This window comes from Barbus barbus (assembly GCF_936440315.1).
Source record: "Barbus barbus genome assembly, chromosome: 26".
Classification (NCBI taxonomy): Eukaryota; Metazoa; Chordata; class Actinopteri; order Cypriniformes; family Cyprinidae; genus Barbus; species Barbus barbus.
The window spans coordinates 15,870,125-15,887,177 of record NC_136754.1 but is presented as its reverse complement, the minus strand read 5'-3'; the positions used below and the strand labels follow the sequence as shown (position 1 = coordinate 15,887,177).

The 17,053-nt window shown below is 35.6% G+C and overlaps 1 protein-coding gene across 3 annotated transcripts; it reads left to right on the top strand.

The window, feature by feature from the left end:
• Positions 1–1,757: 1,757 nt before the first annotated feature.
• On the top strand, positions 1,758–17,049 carry LOC306846261 (paralemmin-1-like). 3 transcript variants are annotated; one of them, XM_079379506.1, is made up of 8 exons: positions 1,796–2,130; positions 7,583–7,628; positions 10,843–10,923; positions 13,260–13,332; positions 14,693–14,814; positions 14,897–14,954; positions 15,041–15,062; positions 15,343–17,048. In XM_079379506.1, the coding sequence occupies exons 4-8, from the start codon at positions 13,285–13,287 to the stop codon at positions 15,744–15,746; spliced, it is 654 nt and encodes a 217-aa protein (XP_079235632.1). In that variant the 5' UTR covers positions 1,796–2,130; positions 7,583–7,628; positions 10,843–10,923; positions 13,260–13,284; the 3' UTR covers positions 15,747–17,048. The 3 variants fall into 3 exon arrangements, with proteins under 3 accessions (XP_079235631.1, XP_079235632.1, XP_079235633.1); XM_079379505.1 differs by lacking the exon at positions 13,260–13,332 and having other exon boundaries at positions 1,758–2,130; positions 15,343–17,049; XM_079379507.1 differs by lacking the exon at positions 7,583–7,628.
• The last annotated feature ends 4 nt before the right edge of the window (positions 17,050–17,053 follow it).

Below are 17,053 nucleotides of genomic sequence, written 5' to 3'. Positions count from 1 at the left end.
AAGAGGGGAAGCAAAAGAACTAAAACATAAACCCTGAAAAACTGCTGTTATGGAACCACCAGAAACGTAAATCAGCACCTCAGAGTCCCATCTAGCTAAAACCCAATCAAAGCCAATCAGTTTTTTTGTTTTGTTTACTGTGGAATGTGAATGTGCATTAGCATGAAAAACAGTGTTTTAAAATAAGAAGCACATTTGATTTTACATTGTTGTCAGATTTTATTGGAAATATGTTATTTGAACTTAATCTTCTTGACCAACAGTTTTGAAGCTTTCTGTTTTTAACCATTCATGTAAACTGGAAAGCCACACAATTTTTTGCCAATCAGAACCCTGCAGAAATGCTCTGTGCATGCAGTCAGTTTGGGTTCAGATCTGCTCAAGGATATCTATAATACCTATAGAGAAATCTATCCCTTAGTGTTTCAATTAATCTCTGTGGCAGTTGCTTAGTTAGCACATTGAAATATACTTATTTAGAACACAAGCTTTTGAATATCTGTCAGTGGAGAAAAATGCTTTTTGCCACCGTGTAGTTCCAACACGTACCAGCAGGGGCTAAAGAGAACAAATTCATCAGACAAGCTGACATAAACCTCTTTTCACATGTGCTGTTGAATGAACTTTACTTGCATATTGCAGGATTGTTTTTAGATTTCAAATAGTTTGTGCTGAAACAGTTAATGTTGGTCTGAAATGATTTGTAATGAGTTCCTTCGTTGGATTCTTCAGAAGGATCCCTAGATAGCATAGGAACTACTCGCAGCCAGAAACACTGCAAGGTTTGTTAAACTTTTATTTTGTTCATTATCTCTTCTGGTGTTCAGGACTAACAGTATCTGGGGTGTCATTGATTCCTCATGATATGATCACTTTAAACTGTGAATGACCCAGAATCTTCCTATAATACTTTGCTCAGTCACCACTACAGGGTATGCAAACTCTATCTTTTATTCCACTTCAGAAAACTTGGTCTAAATGTTCAAATGTAAAGAAAAAAGACAAAAAAGGTACCATTTTATAAATCCAATTAGTTAACATTAGTTAGCTAGCAATGAGCAATACATTTGTTACAGTGTCCATTAATCTTTGTTACAGTAAACTAATAATAAAAAATACAACTCTTCATTTTTAGTTTTAAAGTTAGCTCAGGTCTAAATAATAGGCTATTAACAGATACAACTTTTGATTTACATTATAATTTTTAATAATATATTAATAGGCTAAATGTTGAAATTAAGATTAAGAAATGCTTTAGAAGTATTTTAATGTATTCATATTAAGCAATGTAGTTAATGTTAAAAAAATATTGTAAACCTTTTTGTAGCCTAAAGAGTTACAAACAAAAATATGCTACATAATATTGCAACAACAAAAATATAGCCGGGTGTGCATTATTTACCACTTTATTCTTTATTTTTGTATAATACTAGGAAATACTGAACAGAGAGCATTGATTTCCAATTTGAACAATATTAACATAAAATAAAATGTGTAATGATTTTTTAGGTATAAGAGTTAATGATAATTGGTTAATGAACAGCTAAATATGCTAACGTAAACACAAACAATAACAAGAAATTAAAAAAAAAAAATCCGTAACAAAATCACGTAATGCTACAATATAGCTAGTTGTAAAACTCCAATGAATCATGTCGTATGCTTTGTGTTTGTGTTTACATCGTTTATACAGCCCCTCAAGTGTCCGGAGGGAGGCGTCTCCAAGCATCTCCTCTCACTCTCACTCTCTCGGAGGAGATGCCAGACATTGCCCTTAACACGCTCGCGGAATAACAGTCGCGCGGGGAACAAAGGCTCTGCTGCTGTGAAGTCAACAGTCGCGCGCTCCATCCTGAAGCCATGTGAGAGATCTGCTGCTGCAGAGGGACACCAGAACACACTGACCGTCGGGTTGAGCGCCGCTCCCCGGAAAACAGAGAGCACACGTCCCCGCCAAGAGCCGTATTTGCAACCCATTCAGAATAACCGAATTAATGCCCATCAGAAGATAGTTGTAGCCCAGTCATATTGATCGCCTGTATCGTGTACGCCTCCGAGCGGGGGTTTGTTTTTTTCTGAGCGGACGCGAGAGAAACATTCGCTATCAAAAGAGAACGGTCTGACCACTGAGTAAGTATTCATTTCAGAACAATTGTTATATTCCTGCGGGTTTAATTGTCTTTCGTTCCCTGACATTTCTGTATTGTTGTTATGCTGAAGGCTTGCATTGCAATGGCGCTTTTATCGTCTGAATGTCTTGAATACATTGCAACAACAGATAAGTTACATTTACCTTTTAGCAGCGAGTACAGATGGGTTAGTAAGCTATGCAAAGTTTATGTATTTCATCATATGTTTACATAAATTGAAGTATCTTCTGTGGCCCAATAACAAGCTGGTGCGCTTTGCAGCGCATCCCCGTGTTACGTGCTCGGGTGTGGGAGAACCACATCTAGCAATATACTGATGAAACTGGGTGGGATGATCCAATATGGCCGTGTAGACCTGGATTTAGCAGCATATGATGTCAAATGTTTTCGTATTCATTTGGATTTTGGCCATTTAACAGTTCGAATCTGACATCATTTCCCCGCGCGTGGAATCAAATATACGCTTCGCGTCTGACAGGCAGAAGATGCGGGTTTTTCTGTCAAATCTTCTCCACACCCACCGCGTCCATGGTGCGTTCATTCCACAGATGGAAATGGTTTATTTTCGCCAAGGGCAAGATGGGAACCGGGAAGCGTTTTGTATTATACATATTACGTAAAATAGTTTATTTGTAATAGCTGTGAAATGTATCGTTTTATGTGGAAATAACAAGAGGCGCGTGACGTTGATGTCAACCCTGGTTCATATCCAATGCTAAAGCAGTTTACGCTCCCATGAACATGTGAGGCACTAGGTCATTGGACCCACCAAAGCAGGTTCCTAAAGAAAAAAAATCAATGAGGCGCTTCTGGAATTAGGGTTGGTGCTCTAGAAGTTATAGTGCATTATTTTACGAATTGTGTAAATGTTTTAGCCTATATGGTATGCAGATAGTTCATAAAGAAGAACCACGGAAGCTCTGTGGAAGGATTTCTTATTTTAATTTAGCTTTAGAATTAGAACCTCTTAGGTATTTCTTATGGGTGTTTATAATTGTTAAATTTATAATTAAAACAAGGCCTGTGGTTAATAATACTTAAAAAGACATTTTGTTTAAGCAGTAAGGTATGAGAGGTAATGATAAAGGACCCCTTGAAACGCACACTTACTACATATAAAAATATAATCAATATTTGTATATGAAATTAAATGAAAATGAAATTAAATCAAATGAAAATCCACCCTCTTTGTTTTCTATTTAATTGTTACAGATTATTTTATTTAATTTTTCGACCTCATTTTTGACCTTCCAGTGCAAATAACAGACTTATTTCTGGTGTCCTATGCAGGACTTCATTTTGGCCGCTTAAACTCCACCCCTGCAAGCTCACTTTCATCTGCCTCCAATTTTGAATGCAATCTAAAAATCCAACAACCAATTCAACCTAAATCCAGCCCTAATCCATTATACTTGGATGTATGTCACAATATTGAAGAAAAGTTTTGTAGCTTCTTGCATTCACAGATGTTCATTAAACAATGTTACATTCATTCATTAACATTGTTTTAAGTGCCATGCTGTCATCACTGACATAACACAATGCTGCTGCTATGTAACAACCATAATCTATGCTGTGTAGTGATATGATAAACGGGTGTTTTGCATCATAGCTGTCACTATATATTTGGAATACTACAGGCTGTATTGCATGTAATCTTTAATAACTGAAAGTGTGAAACTGTAAAGCTGCTGTATTTTTGCACGAATATGCTAATAGCTACTAAAAAGTGCTTACAAATATTAACCAAAATTATTAGTTGAAAATGTTTCAATCAACAAGCTTCCAATAAAGACCCAAAGAATATCTATGCCATTTTTCCAACACAGCAACTCTTATCTGCCAGAATCCCCTGCAGCCCACATTCCTTGCTGAGAAGCATTTATAATGTTACGGAAAATCTCTAATTCATTTAGATTTTTTCAAATTAGTAATAGATGTAAGAATTCCCCATCAATATATACTCTGTGGCATGAGTGCATTCATATATTTTACACCGTTGCTTAAGGTATTACGCAAGTTATGTGGTCACATGAGGTCTGTCCCTTCATGGGTGTTGCCATCCAGCAGCAAGGACTCCGACACGGTTAAAATTGAACAGCTCTGGACTGTCACTGATGTTTTAACCTTTCACCTATATCTCTTCCGTGCTCTATCAGAACTCTGTAGGAGATAATAGCCCATAAAAGACTCTCCTCATTTACTCAAGCCCTTCCTGCTCACTCCAGTCCTTATGAAAAAATCTTAATGACTGCTACAAAATATGAGTGCACATTTAATGACTCGTTTATTTTTTCACAAATGGCCAATTTAGAGGAGACTTTTCAGCACAGCTAATGTAAATTAAAATATTTTGGAAAGTGGTTATGGACTGCATTTGCTTACGGTGGAAAATCCACTTTAATTTTATGAATTGTAAGACGTTCATCTCTAAAATTCTATCTCTGAAAAGAAGGTTCCAGCAAGAGACTGAAGTGTTACCAGCTATAAAAAGGTGACCAACATTCTATATGTTTGAAATGTATATGTATGCACTCATGGTCTAACCATTTTTGGAGGTTAGTATCCTCCGTTCCTTTTCTTCTCCCCATGGTTGGTTGAGGCCATGTCTCAGAAAAAAAGGGAATGCATGAAACTATTGGTACAGTCCTGAGTCCTTTACCAGTCAAGCTGGACCTTCTCAAAATCCCAATGTTGAAGTTTCTCAAGTCTCCCTCCCACATTCCTTGCAATCAAATAGCACTTAGTATGTAATTCTGTTCATGTTCCTGAGTTACTTTGGGTGGCCCTTTTTAGCTTTTAGAGGGTAAGTTTTGATTTCTTGAACATGCATATTTTGTAAGTGTCAAAAGTCCCCTAATTTATTTCTTACCCACCACCCGAAAGCTTCTAAGATTAGTCTGGATTGTTTTCTTAAAGTGCTGTACAGTTACAAATTAACTGATTGAACATCTGCAGTTTGCAGTAACAAGAATCCCTTCGGGTGACATGATTTGCTTAATGTAGCGGGCCTTAAAATTGAGTTATATATCCTACAAGCCATTAAAATCTACCAGGAGAGGACTCTAAGGAGAGGTTTACATCACTATGAAGATGGGCCTGCTTTGTTGTAACTGTCATTGTAATTTGTAATTGGAAACCAATGCATATAAATAGGACCAGGCATTTTTGTCACCCCCAAGTTTATTCCAAATACACAAAAAGAAGCCTTTGGTTGATGTTGTGGCATGTTTTTTTCACACATTTGATTTTCTCTATAGAAATCTAGCCATGATTATCTATTGGCTGCTCTTTGTCACTTTTGGCATTTTAAACACTTTTGTTGGCCAGAGTGAACCAGTGAAAAGGTCACAGCATGGCTTCAGTGTGTTGCCCAGCAGTGGACTAGAGAGGGAAAACAATCTGTAAGATAAGTGCACCCATACTGGAGACTTCACAGATTGGATAAAGCTGGCCAGTGTTGTGTTTTTCCTGGACTCCCAAGTGCTTTTCCAATGCTGTCAATGAGATGTGGCGAAAGGAAATGACTGCATGGTGTTGAAACTTTTCAAAGAGTTTCTCCTCATTCCTCCATTCCTAAACCACTGATGCAGTGCTGTAATAATTTGCATAGAGTTTTAGAACTAGTGACATTTATTGCAGATTAATTGAATAAACCCAACAACTGGTAAGATTGCATGCATGCTATTGAAAGGAAGAGAATTATTATTAATATTAATATTAGACCAAAATTATTAAACACTAGTGTTTCACCAGCTAAAAATAGTTTTTAAGTCAATTATTTCTATATTTTGCTGTAGTGTGTCAGTAAGAAATATCAGTTTACATTTCCAAACATTAATTTTGTCATTAATTGTAATAATCCACACAGAGATCTATCTCACTATCATCTAGTCTGTCTGGAATGACATGAAGAAACAAAACAAACTGAGACAGACTAAATCCAGAAGAACTGTGAAAAAATAATTGAATTTCACTGGTCAACCAGCGTGGTAACCCTGTTAGACCTTGAGCAAACGGTTATGCATGTTTTGTCAACTGTTATCCCTGAATCATTTTCTTATCGCTTTTGTTACTGTCCATGTTGCTCCACGTTTCATGAGTGGGCTTGCTTCATGAATCATCCTCGGCGTGATCTCAAGTGCTGCATTTGTGACTGTCTACACTAGTGGTTTAAAATGCAGGTGTTAATGCAACATTGAGTGTTTTTACTCCAAGGAGAGGGTCTGGGGTGAGTTTGAGTTCAACAGTTATTCCATCGGTCAACAGTTAATACTTTGGTCTGAATGTACAGAAGCAAATCACTTAAGCTATTGCTTAGATTTCATCTCGCATGATCAGTTCCATTGTGAGTGATTCTTTAGGTCTGAAATCAGAGAGAGATAACATATCGACAAACACTCCCTGTGAGGGAGTGAACATGTGACTGACTGTGCTCGGATGGGCCATTGAGATCACCAATCAGCTGGATGACTCTCCCCTGCAGCCATTTTCAGGAGAGAAGCTCTTTTTCTGTGGACCAGCACAGAAGCCTGCAGCAAAACAGGCTTTGACAAAAGACGTCATTGTACCAGGTTCAACATGGCTTTCCACTACCCATGTTCCTATTCCATGGTTGACCTCTTTTTTATCCATGAAAATATCAATGTTTTCCTTTGATATTTTTTTTTTAAGTTTCCTCAATCCATGCATTGTATGTTTTGCCTCCTTCTCACAGGATGCTTATCAATGTAGCCAACAAGCATGTAATCACAAATACTTGGACTGCTTGTATTAATATTAACCCTGTCTTGACAGCAAAGAGGATTTTTGGTTTCTCTTTTACAGTATTCATTCCCATATCAAACTCATACAGAACTATTGGAGCCAGCAAACGTTGGTCTTCCCTTGGATTGGGCTTTATGTTGGAGCTCTGGAATCAATTTAGGTTGGAATGCAAAGGACTGTTAACAGTCTTGAATTTTGCATGCCATTCATAACTTCTCCCTTCATTGCTGTTGGACTGGTGTTTTCCGCTGCTGTGATTTGCGATTATCGGTGCATATCTGGAGTTTGATTTCTGAGAAGAGGGGAAAGAGCTGCTCACTTCTTTTATCGATTTTCATCAACCTGTTTTCCCTCAAAGGAGAGAAGAAACACTCTTGACAGGCTGGGCTCATATTTTATAGGAGCGAAGCATGTGGAGACATAAAACAGGATCCATCTATAATGCATTGTGGAAGTGTACAAGATGTTAGTTCAAATTTGCAGGTATAGGAATGTACAAGGTCTTTAAGAGGAAATTATGTGTGTGTCTAAAGATCAGGCAGGGATCTGGCCATGCATTATGAAACCAAAATGCTATACCGAATGCTATGATTTAAGGTAAATGAAAAGTGAATATTATTACTATTATTATATTATTATTATTATTTTTTTTTTTTTTTGCGCAGGATGTCGGAAGCTTTGTCACAGCAAGAGAGACTTCGGGCCATTGCTGTAAGTAAATAATTACACTAATTCTAATTTATTTATATTATGGTTGCCACAACTAATCAAAAGTAATTGATAATAAAAAATAATGAATGAATCCAAATTTTTAAAAAGAAATGAATGCTTTTAATCAGTAATGATGCATTATTTAGTAAAGCAATTTTTGATTTCGGTTTCAGATAATGCTATTCTTTTGAAACTCCTATTCATCAAAGATTAATTAAATTCGGTTTTACCATCACAGGAATAAATTATGTTTTAAAATATATTAAAATTGAAAACCGTTATTTTAACTTGTAATTATATTTCACAATATTACCTTTTTATTACATTTATGCATTTAGCAGACACTTTTATCCAAAGCGACTTACATTGCATTCAAGTTACAGTTTTTTTTTTTTTTCATTTTATCAGCTTTTGCTTTCCCTGGGAATCGAACCCATGACCTTGGCGTTGCTAGCGCCATGCTCTACTATTTGAGCTACAGGAAAGCATTTATTTTATCAAATAAATGCATAAAAGACTTCTTTCAAAAACATAAAAATATCTCACCAACCCCAAACATTTAAACAATAGTGTGTACTGAAAATAAAAGTAATTGGGAACACTTTAGTATAGGGACCAGTTCTCACGATTAACTAGTTGCTTATTAGCATGCCAATTACTAACATATTGTCTGTTTATTAGTACTTATAAAGCATATATTCTGCATGACCATATTCTACATTCTTAATCAGGGTTGGGAGGGTTACTTTTAAAATGTATTGCGTTACAGTTACAAATTACTTCATCAAAAAAAGTATTCAGTAACGTAATCCAAGTATCACAATATGAAAGTAATGTAATCTGATTACTTTTGTATTCCTTTTAGTTACATTTGTAAATAAAGTCAAAAATGCAATATCTAAGTAGCCTACTTTTATTTAACTATGACTTTAAAATTAAAACTAATAGTAATAGTTCTAATATGAAAAAAACTATTTGAAACTATTAAAAATCGTATTCACCATCTAGATATTATCTGCTATGCAGACATCTAGTGAATATACAGGTTAGTTTTACTGTTTAATTTTTATTATTATCATCATGCACACCATGGAATTTTAAATCACTAACAAACACAAAATTTTAGCTAACATGATAATTTCCTGCATATGTTCAAGTTGGTTGAGTAGCCTTTGCTAAAGCAATAGTCTTCATGCATAGCCTATGCTGTACAACAAGGCCTATGTTATTTCCTTTATCCTTTTTGAAGACAAAATAACAGTGAAATTTCCAGACATGAAACGTTTTTCCCAGCAAGAAGCATCGTAATTAACTGTAGCAGTGTCTCATCCCCCGTTTGAGGAGAATAATTGTGGACAGGTGTTATTTGCTCACGTGAGTCAGTGAGTGGCAACAGAACCAGGAACTACTGTATGATGCAGCAGCGCTAAATATATTGTTATTGTCAAAAAACTCATTTAATTTTAAATGAAACAAAAGTAATTATTCCTAAAAGTATTATATACTAAAAGTATTCCCACTTTTTACAAAATGTAACTGTAATCTGAATACGTTGTTTTATGATGTAACTGTAACGGATTACAGTTACTATAATTTTGTATCCTGATTACATAACGCCGTTACATGTATTCCGTTACTCCACAAGCCTGTTCCTAATCTTATCCAATACCTAAACTTAACAACTCCTAGTTTATTGAGACTAAACCTGTAGTTAGTGGTTTGTTAATAGCAAGAATTGGACCTTAAAATAAAGTGTGACCGAGTAATGGAATAAATAATCGACAAATAAATTCTAAAAGTAATCTTAAAATAAATGAATAAGCCCTAGCACTTTCAGAACTTTTGCCAACTAAATTCCTCATTATGCAACACAATCACACCGGATCAGCATGAGCACAAATGTCAGGATACAGATCAGATGCACAGAAGGCCCAAGTGATGTTAGTCTCATGAGGCATCATGCTCCTACAGTATGTCAATGACCATCTATACCGGCTAATGTATGTCCAGCCATCAGCACTAAAGCACTTCTGTGTGTTTAATTATTGATGGGACTTAGCATCGTTTTTGTGAACAACCAGACTAATGTTGCCTTTAAAGTTGCCTTGTCGTTTATCCATCTTATGAGAAGTGGAGACTTCCAGGATGTGCATGGTCAAGAGTTTTATTACGAGTTGTGCGTTTCCGTTTAATGAAACTTTGGCTAATATGTTCACACAGGAGCAGAATATGGCTGTCAGTCTGGTTCAAGTGCCAAATACGGCTTTATGTCATTGGAAGGGTTTTAGATCCTGTCACTGTCTTTTATCAGAATCAGTTTTGTGGCCTCACTCAAATGCTGCATAATACATTCAGTTAAAAATATACTGTATGTATTTTACAGCCACTGTTGGTTAATTAAGATTTGACAGATGAACTACTGCCTTGACTGGACTTGTTTATTAAACAATGTTTCAAATTAGATAGAACTTTTCAGTGTTATGTAATTCAGCATCTTTGATATTTACTTCAGTCACTTGTCACTATGGTTACAGGTGTTGCTGTGGAAATAGAAAAGGCGCTTTAATTATTAGTTCATACAGATTTTATTCAATCCTCTCCTGTATGCTTCTGTATGAGCAGAACAAGACACACCTGTTATTAAATATATAAAAAAAAAATCATTTTTAATAAATATGTAGTCGAATGTATACATTTTAATTTGGTTTGTAACAGGGTTATTGTACTTTACTAAAACTAAAACAATACAAAATAATTTTGTTTCTTGTAATAAAATAAAGGTAAACTAAAATAAAATAAAATATAAAAAACATTTTATTTCAGCTAGTTGCTGAGTAAATATTTTCATTTATGTACTAAAATAACTAAAACTAAAATTAAATGAAACAAAAAAAAAACTCTTAAGACTTAATAAAAAGGACAAGCACAACAAAATTACTAAAACGAATTAAAATAAAATAAAAAATTTAAATACAAAAAAATATATATAAATAAATATTACTACCTTTTGTATCTTTGGTATCTTTTGACATTCAACAGTCAAAATCAGATTGTGCATAGTGTCTAATAATAATGAACTCTTACCATTTCTTTAACTAAATCCTTTTTGTTAACTGAGATTTGCTCAGAGGTTATTTGATTTTGTGAATTGAAGTTCAGCATCCTTCAGCTGAGTTAAATTTTTAAATTTTGTTCAATTTTGTCTGTTTTTCAGGAGAAGAGAAAGAGGGAGGCTGAGATTGAGAACAAAAGAAGACAACTTGAGGATGACCGCAGACAACTCCAGCATCTCAAGGTACCAAACCATAACAGCTATTAGGTTGCAGATACATTTTAAAAAGCTGAGCAGGTGTTTGCCGTGGTTTTTACCCAGAGGTTAAGAGTCAGAGCGCTGTGGTGTGTCTTCCTTATGTAATTCACTGTCTGTCTGGTTCCACACTTCAAATTTATATTAAAAAGCCCTAGTGTTGAAATTCATAATGTGAGAATGATTTTTCAGGATTTTGAAGTCCCTGAAAGGAGAGGCGGAAGTTTTAACAGCAGTTTCCTGTTTGAGGGGACAAGGGAACTTCCATTTAACTTCTGCCTTGTTATGATAAGTCAGGCCGTCTCACATATTTTTGTTTTTAGAAAACTCATTTACATTTTATGGGAATCATAAAATCCTTTTAATTTTTATTACCATTTTTACTTTATTTAAATTTAACCACATTCTTCATACAAGGTACACCTCGGTAAGACAACATTTTTGGAGTTTTACAACTAGAGGCATTAAATGGAAAAACAAAAATAATGACCGTTTTATTTAAATGGGTTTCCAAAGCAAAGATTTCCCTCTCTCCCCTTCTGTTTGCATTTTTAAGAGAAAACAACCCAAATTTTAGTTGTCTCTGCAAATTAGGCCTGAATAGAAGAAAATGATTTAACAAATAATAATAATAATAAACACAGAAGCTTTAACGTTTCTAAATGTAACTGTTCTGACTTTTCTTAACAGATCAGAATCTCACTTTTCACAAGCATGGTCATGCATATTTAATCATAGTCATTATGTCATTTCATTATTTGACAACAGTCAAACAATCAGGTGTTATATAAACAGTTCATTAGTGAAGTGTATATATGGTGTCATTTTTAGTGAGTGAAGTTAAGTGACATACTGCCAAGTATGGTGACCCATACTCAGAATTCGTGCTCTGCATTTAACCCATCCAACGTGCACACACACAGCAGTGAACACACACACAGCAGTGAACACACACACACCGTGAACACACACCCCGAGCAGTGGGCAGCCATTTATGCTGCGGCACCCGGGGAGCAGTTGGGGGTTCGGTGCCTTGCTCAAGGGCACCTCAGTCGTGGTATTGAGGGTGGAGAGAGCGCTGGACATTCACTCCCCCCACCTATAATACCTGCCGGCCCGAGACTCGAACCCGCAACCTTTGGATTACGAGTCCGACTCTCTAACCATTAGGCCACGACTTCCCCAAAGTCTTTTATGATCTCTGAATGCCTCCATACATTATTACCACAGTTATTTTCTTAATTCAAGCCAAAATATGAAAACTGCTAAATTTATGCAAATCCTAAAGATCCCAAGTCTGGGATCCGTGGTCAAAAATAACTTGCCTACGTGCCTATCCTCATCTCCCAAGTATCCGGCAAGGCGATTGTTTTCCTTTTGTTATCTGTCACAACGTGATATTTTTTTTTTTGTTAGTTTTATACCTGCCATTGTTTTTTGTGCATAAGGGATTTTGCTCAATGGGAACAATGGAGCAGGCCTTAAGTTTCCTACCAAGCGAGACTCAGATCCTTTGTCCTCCCTCTGTGCAGGGATTGTATTGCATGTGCATGTGGATGGGTGTGAACATGTGGTGATGTCAGCATATCTGTCACCATGCCAGAATTTGCGGTCACAAAGCCAAAGCAGAGGGAGGGGTCATTTTGGACTGTTTTAAATTACAAGATATTATACAAAATGAAGTAACTTGTTGCTAATTCTGTGTGAAGGATTATGCCTGATACTGACCCAGTTTCATAAGAATAGGGAGTAGGTAAGACATTTTACGAAGGCAAAATGTAAGATCTCATGTTTTTCCATTTGGTCATTTTCAGACTCCACACAAAAATGTCAGTAATTGCCTCAGTCTTTTTTAGTTCATTTGACTGTGCTTTTTCCATGAAAGACTCATTCTGCGAATCAATTTTTTTTTCTTTGTTATGATGAGATTTTTTGTCCATTCAGTAATATATTTGAGTTCATGCATCTTTAAACAACTAATCAAACACACACACTTTTTTTAGCAACTAGGGAAGAAGTGTCTTAAGCATAGTGGTTATAAAATTATTAAGAGTGGACTTGCTATAAGAGAAGACATCCTCAGACCAAATCCTCAGATTTACAATGCAACTATGGATGCTGTGCTGCTTGTGTGGTTTACCATTACTGAACGTCTCTGCTGTCTTCATCTTTTTACCATACTTTTCTTTCTAGTCTAGCAGATGAGGTCTCTTGTTTGTCCATTGACCTTCGTGCTTTTTTTATTTTGTGGTTTTCACCTCATCTTTCCTCTCCTCCTTTCATCCCACTCTTAGTTTGTTCTTTCTTTTCATTTTCTTCTCTAGAGGCCTGTCTGAATGAATCTTTCAGATGTCAGCCATGCAGAGCTCAGACACCACTGTCTGGACAATAGAAACTGTAAGAATAAAAGGAAAAAAAGACATCAAACCTGAAAGCAACTGTATGCAATTCTAGAAGTTTTATTTATTTATTAATTTAATTCTCAAATAATGTCATCACCTACATCACAGCTTCTTTTCTGTGCAAGTTTTCAGCTCTTTATGAAACAACAGGTGTTATCAAGAGCTATTTGATGTTTCTCTTCTGTTTTGTCTTATCATGTGTATGTGTCTTTGGTTCACTGTTTGATGTTCAGCAGATGTTTTTTTTTTTATCTGCTGCAGGTTGAACAGTCTCTTCTGTGTCTGCTGCACTAGAACAGAAACAGCACTGTGGTGGCAGCAGCAGTTTGTAATGATACATTTGTTTGTCATAAAAAAGCTTATGCCATTAATTAGTGCTCTGTTTGCATTTGTCTCATAATGTGACAACTGAATGAAACAGGATATTCAGTGAAAAAAAAATGTCTATGGACTGTCTTAGTTTTTTTTTTTTCCGTTTTTTATTATATGACAGAACTCTATAGATATCTAGTGTGCCAGAATGCCTTGCATTGCTAATTGCAGTGCTTTGCCATCTCTAGTGCCACCTATGCTTGTACCCGAAATAGCTTCCATCCCTGTGCCAGACACAGATGTCAGAATTCTCTTCAGACAGCAGTGGTTCGTTCTGGTCTCGTCAGTCCCTTCTCTGGCAGGAAGCCTTGTTTGAGCAGGCGCCTGTCAAAATGTTTCACTATCCAGAAATGTGCATAGTGTGCATTAGCAGCCATGGAGAATGTCCTAATGTGAAAAACTAATGGACAGCTAATGGTCACGTGCTACACTAACCTTAATGGTGCAGATTTATTTATGTCAGCACAATGAATCAGACTGACATTAACTCATTTTTCAAGCATTCATTTAGTCAATATCATGCAATTAGGGACCAAGATATAGGGACCATATATATATATATATATATATATATATATATATATATAGGCTATATATATATATATATATATATATATATATATATATATATATATATATACACACACACACACACACTTACTCAGCAAGAATGCATTACACTGGTCAAAAGTTACAGTAAAGACATTTATAATGTAAATGCTGTTCTTTTGAACTTTCGATTCATCAATAAAAGGAATCACGGTTTTTACAAAAATCAGCACCGTATTAGATTCCTGAAGGATCATGTGACACTGAATCTGAAAATTCTGCTTTGCAATCATGTGAATAAATTACTATTTAAATACAAAAACATTATTTTAAATTGTAATATTTAATAATATTACTGTATAGTATTTACAAGATGTTTATGCTGTTGAACTCCTCTAAAAAGAAATCTGTAAGCCATTGGTTTGTTTTGTCAGTCAAAGGCATTGAGAGAGCGATGGCTGTTGGACGGAGCGCCATCCAGTGGAGAGGATGAGGCACAGAAACAACTACAAGAGGATGAAGCCAAGACCAAACTACTGGAGCAGACCATCCTCAGGTTAAGACCAGGATAGCTTCCTTAGTCCCAGACAAAATTCTAGCATACATTGCTTATGTTCACTTATCTTTTCCATTAACAGACTAGAACAGGAGATTGATGAGCTTGAGAGTGGAGTGCCTTTGAATAAAGAAGAAAATGTAAGCTATTTGCTCAATGTGATTTTTAAGTTAGTTTAGTGAAGGTTTATTAATAATGACTTTCTGTCATATGTCTTCTCTACTAGGCACCCGATGGTCCAGTGAAGGGTAAGTGTGGAAATATGTTGTATATTTTAATATTTTGAGTTCTCCATCATCTCTGTATAAATGTAACAGAAAGGACTGACTTGTTATCAGTTTGTTTGCAGTAATGGCCACTGTGTAATTTCACTGTTGTCATGTGAAAGAGCCAACGGGTCTAACAGAGTTCAATGAATGTTCATATTATAGTCTTATTAATAAATGCTGAATGGCAGCTTCATTTAAAATAATTAACTCATTAAACAGTAGTGCAAGTTAAATGAGTCTCTTTCTCTGTGCCCAGCAGTTGAGAATGGCATACAGCAGCCCAGCCCTAACTCAGATCAAAATAGCAAGAAACAGATCACGGGCATTGAGGCCAAACTGCAGTGTACCAACCCTGATGTAGCCATTGAGAATGCCAGCGCAGAGCATCCCGTCACCATGGTGTTCATGGGCTACAAGAATGTAGAGGATGAGGCTGAGACCAAGAAGGCACTGGTCATAGAGGAGACAGTGAAAGCTGAATTTGTGGTCATTGAGGACGGCGAGAGCAAAGCTGGAAACGAAGGGGCTAAAGAGGACCAAGCCCCACCTAACGGCAGCGCCTCCAGTCCCGACAAAGCTCAGGACAAAACCAAGAAGGAGGAATCGAAAGAAGAAGGCAATTCGAAAGAAAAGCAGCCTTGCAAGTGCTGCACAGTCATGTGAGTGCGACCGCTCACCCTGAAGTTTAGACTATTGTCGGAAAACTGACCCCCTGACCATAACACAACAATGAATAAGTATACCCCGTATACTTATAATTAACTTTTGTTGTCTAGTATGTATTTCTTTTTTATTTCTATTAATATTTTTCTATATTTCTGTCTCGACATTTATATATCTATATATACATATATTTTCATTATGTAATCTTATGAAGTCCAGTATTTTGCTTGTTGAAGAACAGAAAAATGAGGACCACAACAGACTCCACTTTAGACAACAACATGGTTAAAAGAACATTTTTGTGGCCCTCATCCTTATTTTGTTTTAAGAAAAATAAGATGAACGTCTCAATATATTAACTAGCTATTTATCCCCCGTATACATTTGTGTTTCTAAGATATTACTTTATAACTGAGAAGAAATTACTATATTGATATTACAATGTTATGCTTTTAATATATATTTTGAGCCTTTTGTTTAATTTATTTTCTTTTTGCCAAATCATCTCAAACCACTGTGAACACTGGTACATGGAGTGTCGTCTTTGTCCACAATCATACATTCTGCATTACACCTCATAGTAGGCCAATATGTTTGTAAATATGATGCAATTATTTATGACTGTTCATGCTATGATAGAATACATGTAATCATGTTTTATTAACATAGGCTGCTGTAATTACCCCAGATCCAAATTATAATCACAGCAGATATCTGTTTTAACAGTACATCACTTTTTACAAGATATTTTAAACCCCTTTAAATCTCTTTTTTACATGAATGACAACATTGTTAGATATAATTGTAATCAATATTAATTTTTGGGAAATTTAGTAACATTGCAATGCCTCATATTAAATGTAGCCCATATTAAAAAGCATTCTTGCAGTATGCCAAATATATCTTTATATCATTTGGAAAAAAAATATGAATTATGTGAAATTGAGGATTTTTGGTGTTAACTGGGTTGTTGTAAGTTGGTATGCCCTCAATTAAACTAGAGTTCAACATCAATGTTTCAATGTTCAGGAAGTTCATTCATTAGTGTTAATTCAAGGTAAATAGTCTGGGGTCTAAAACATGCTTCACATTCTGAGGCCACAGTTTTGTAAATGTACTTTTGCCGTCTTTCTGATATTTCAATTTAATGAATTATTTCATTTTGTGTAAGACTGTATGTGTTGTGGCTATCAAATAATGTCATGAGTTATTGGTGCTTTATTGGTATGGCCAATGCCTGTTATGGTCCAAGTGTTTAAATCAGGAACAATGACAATAAACAAAAAATGTTTGTTTACAGTTATGTA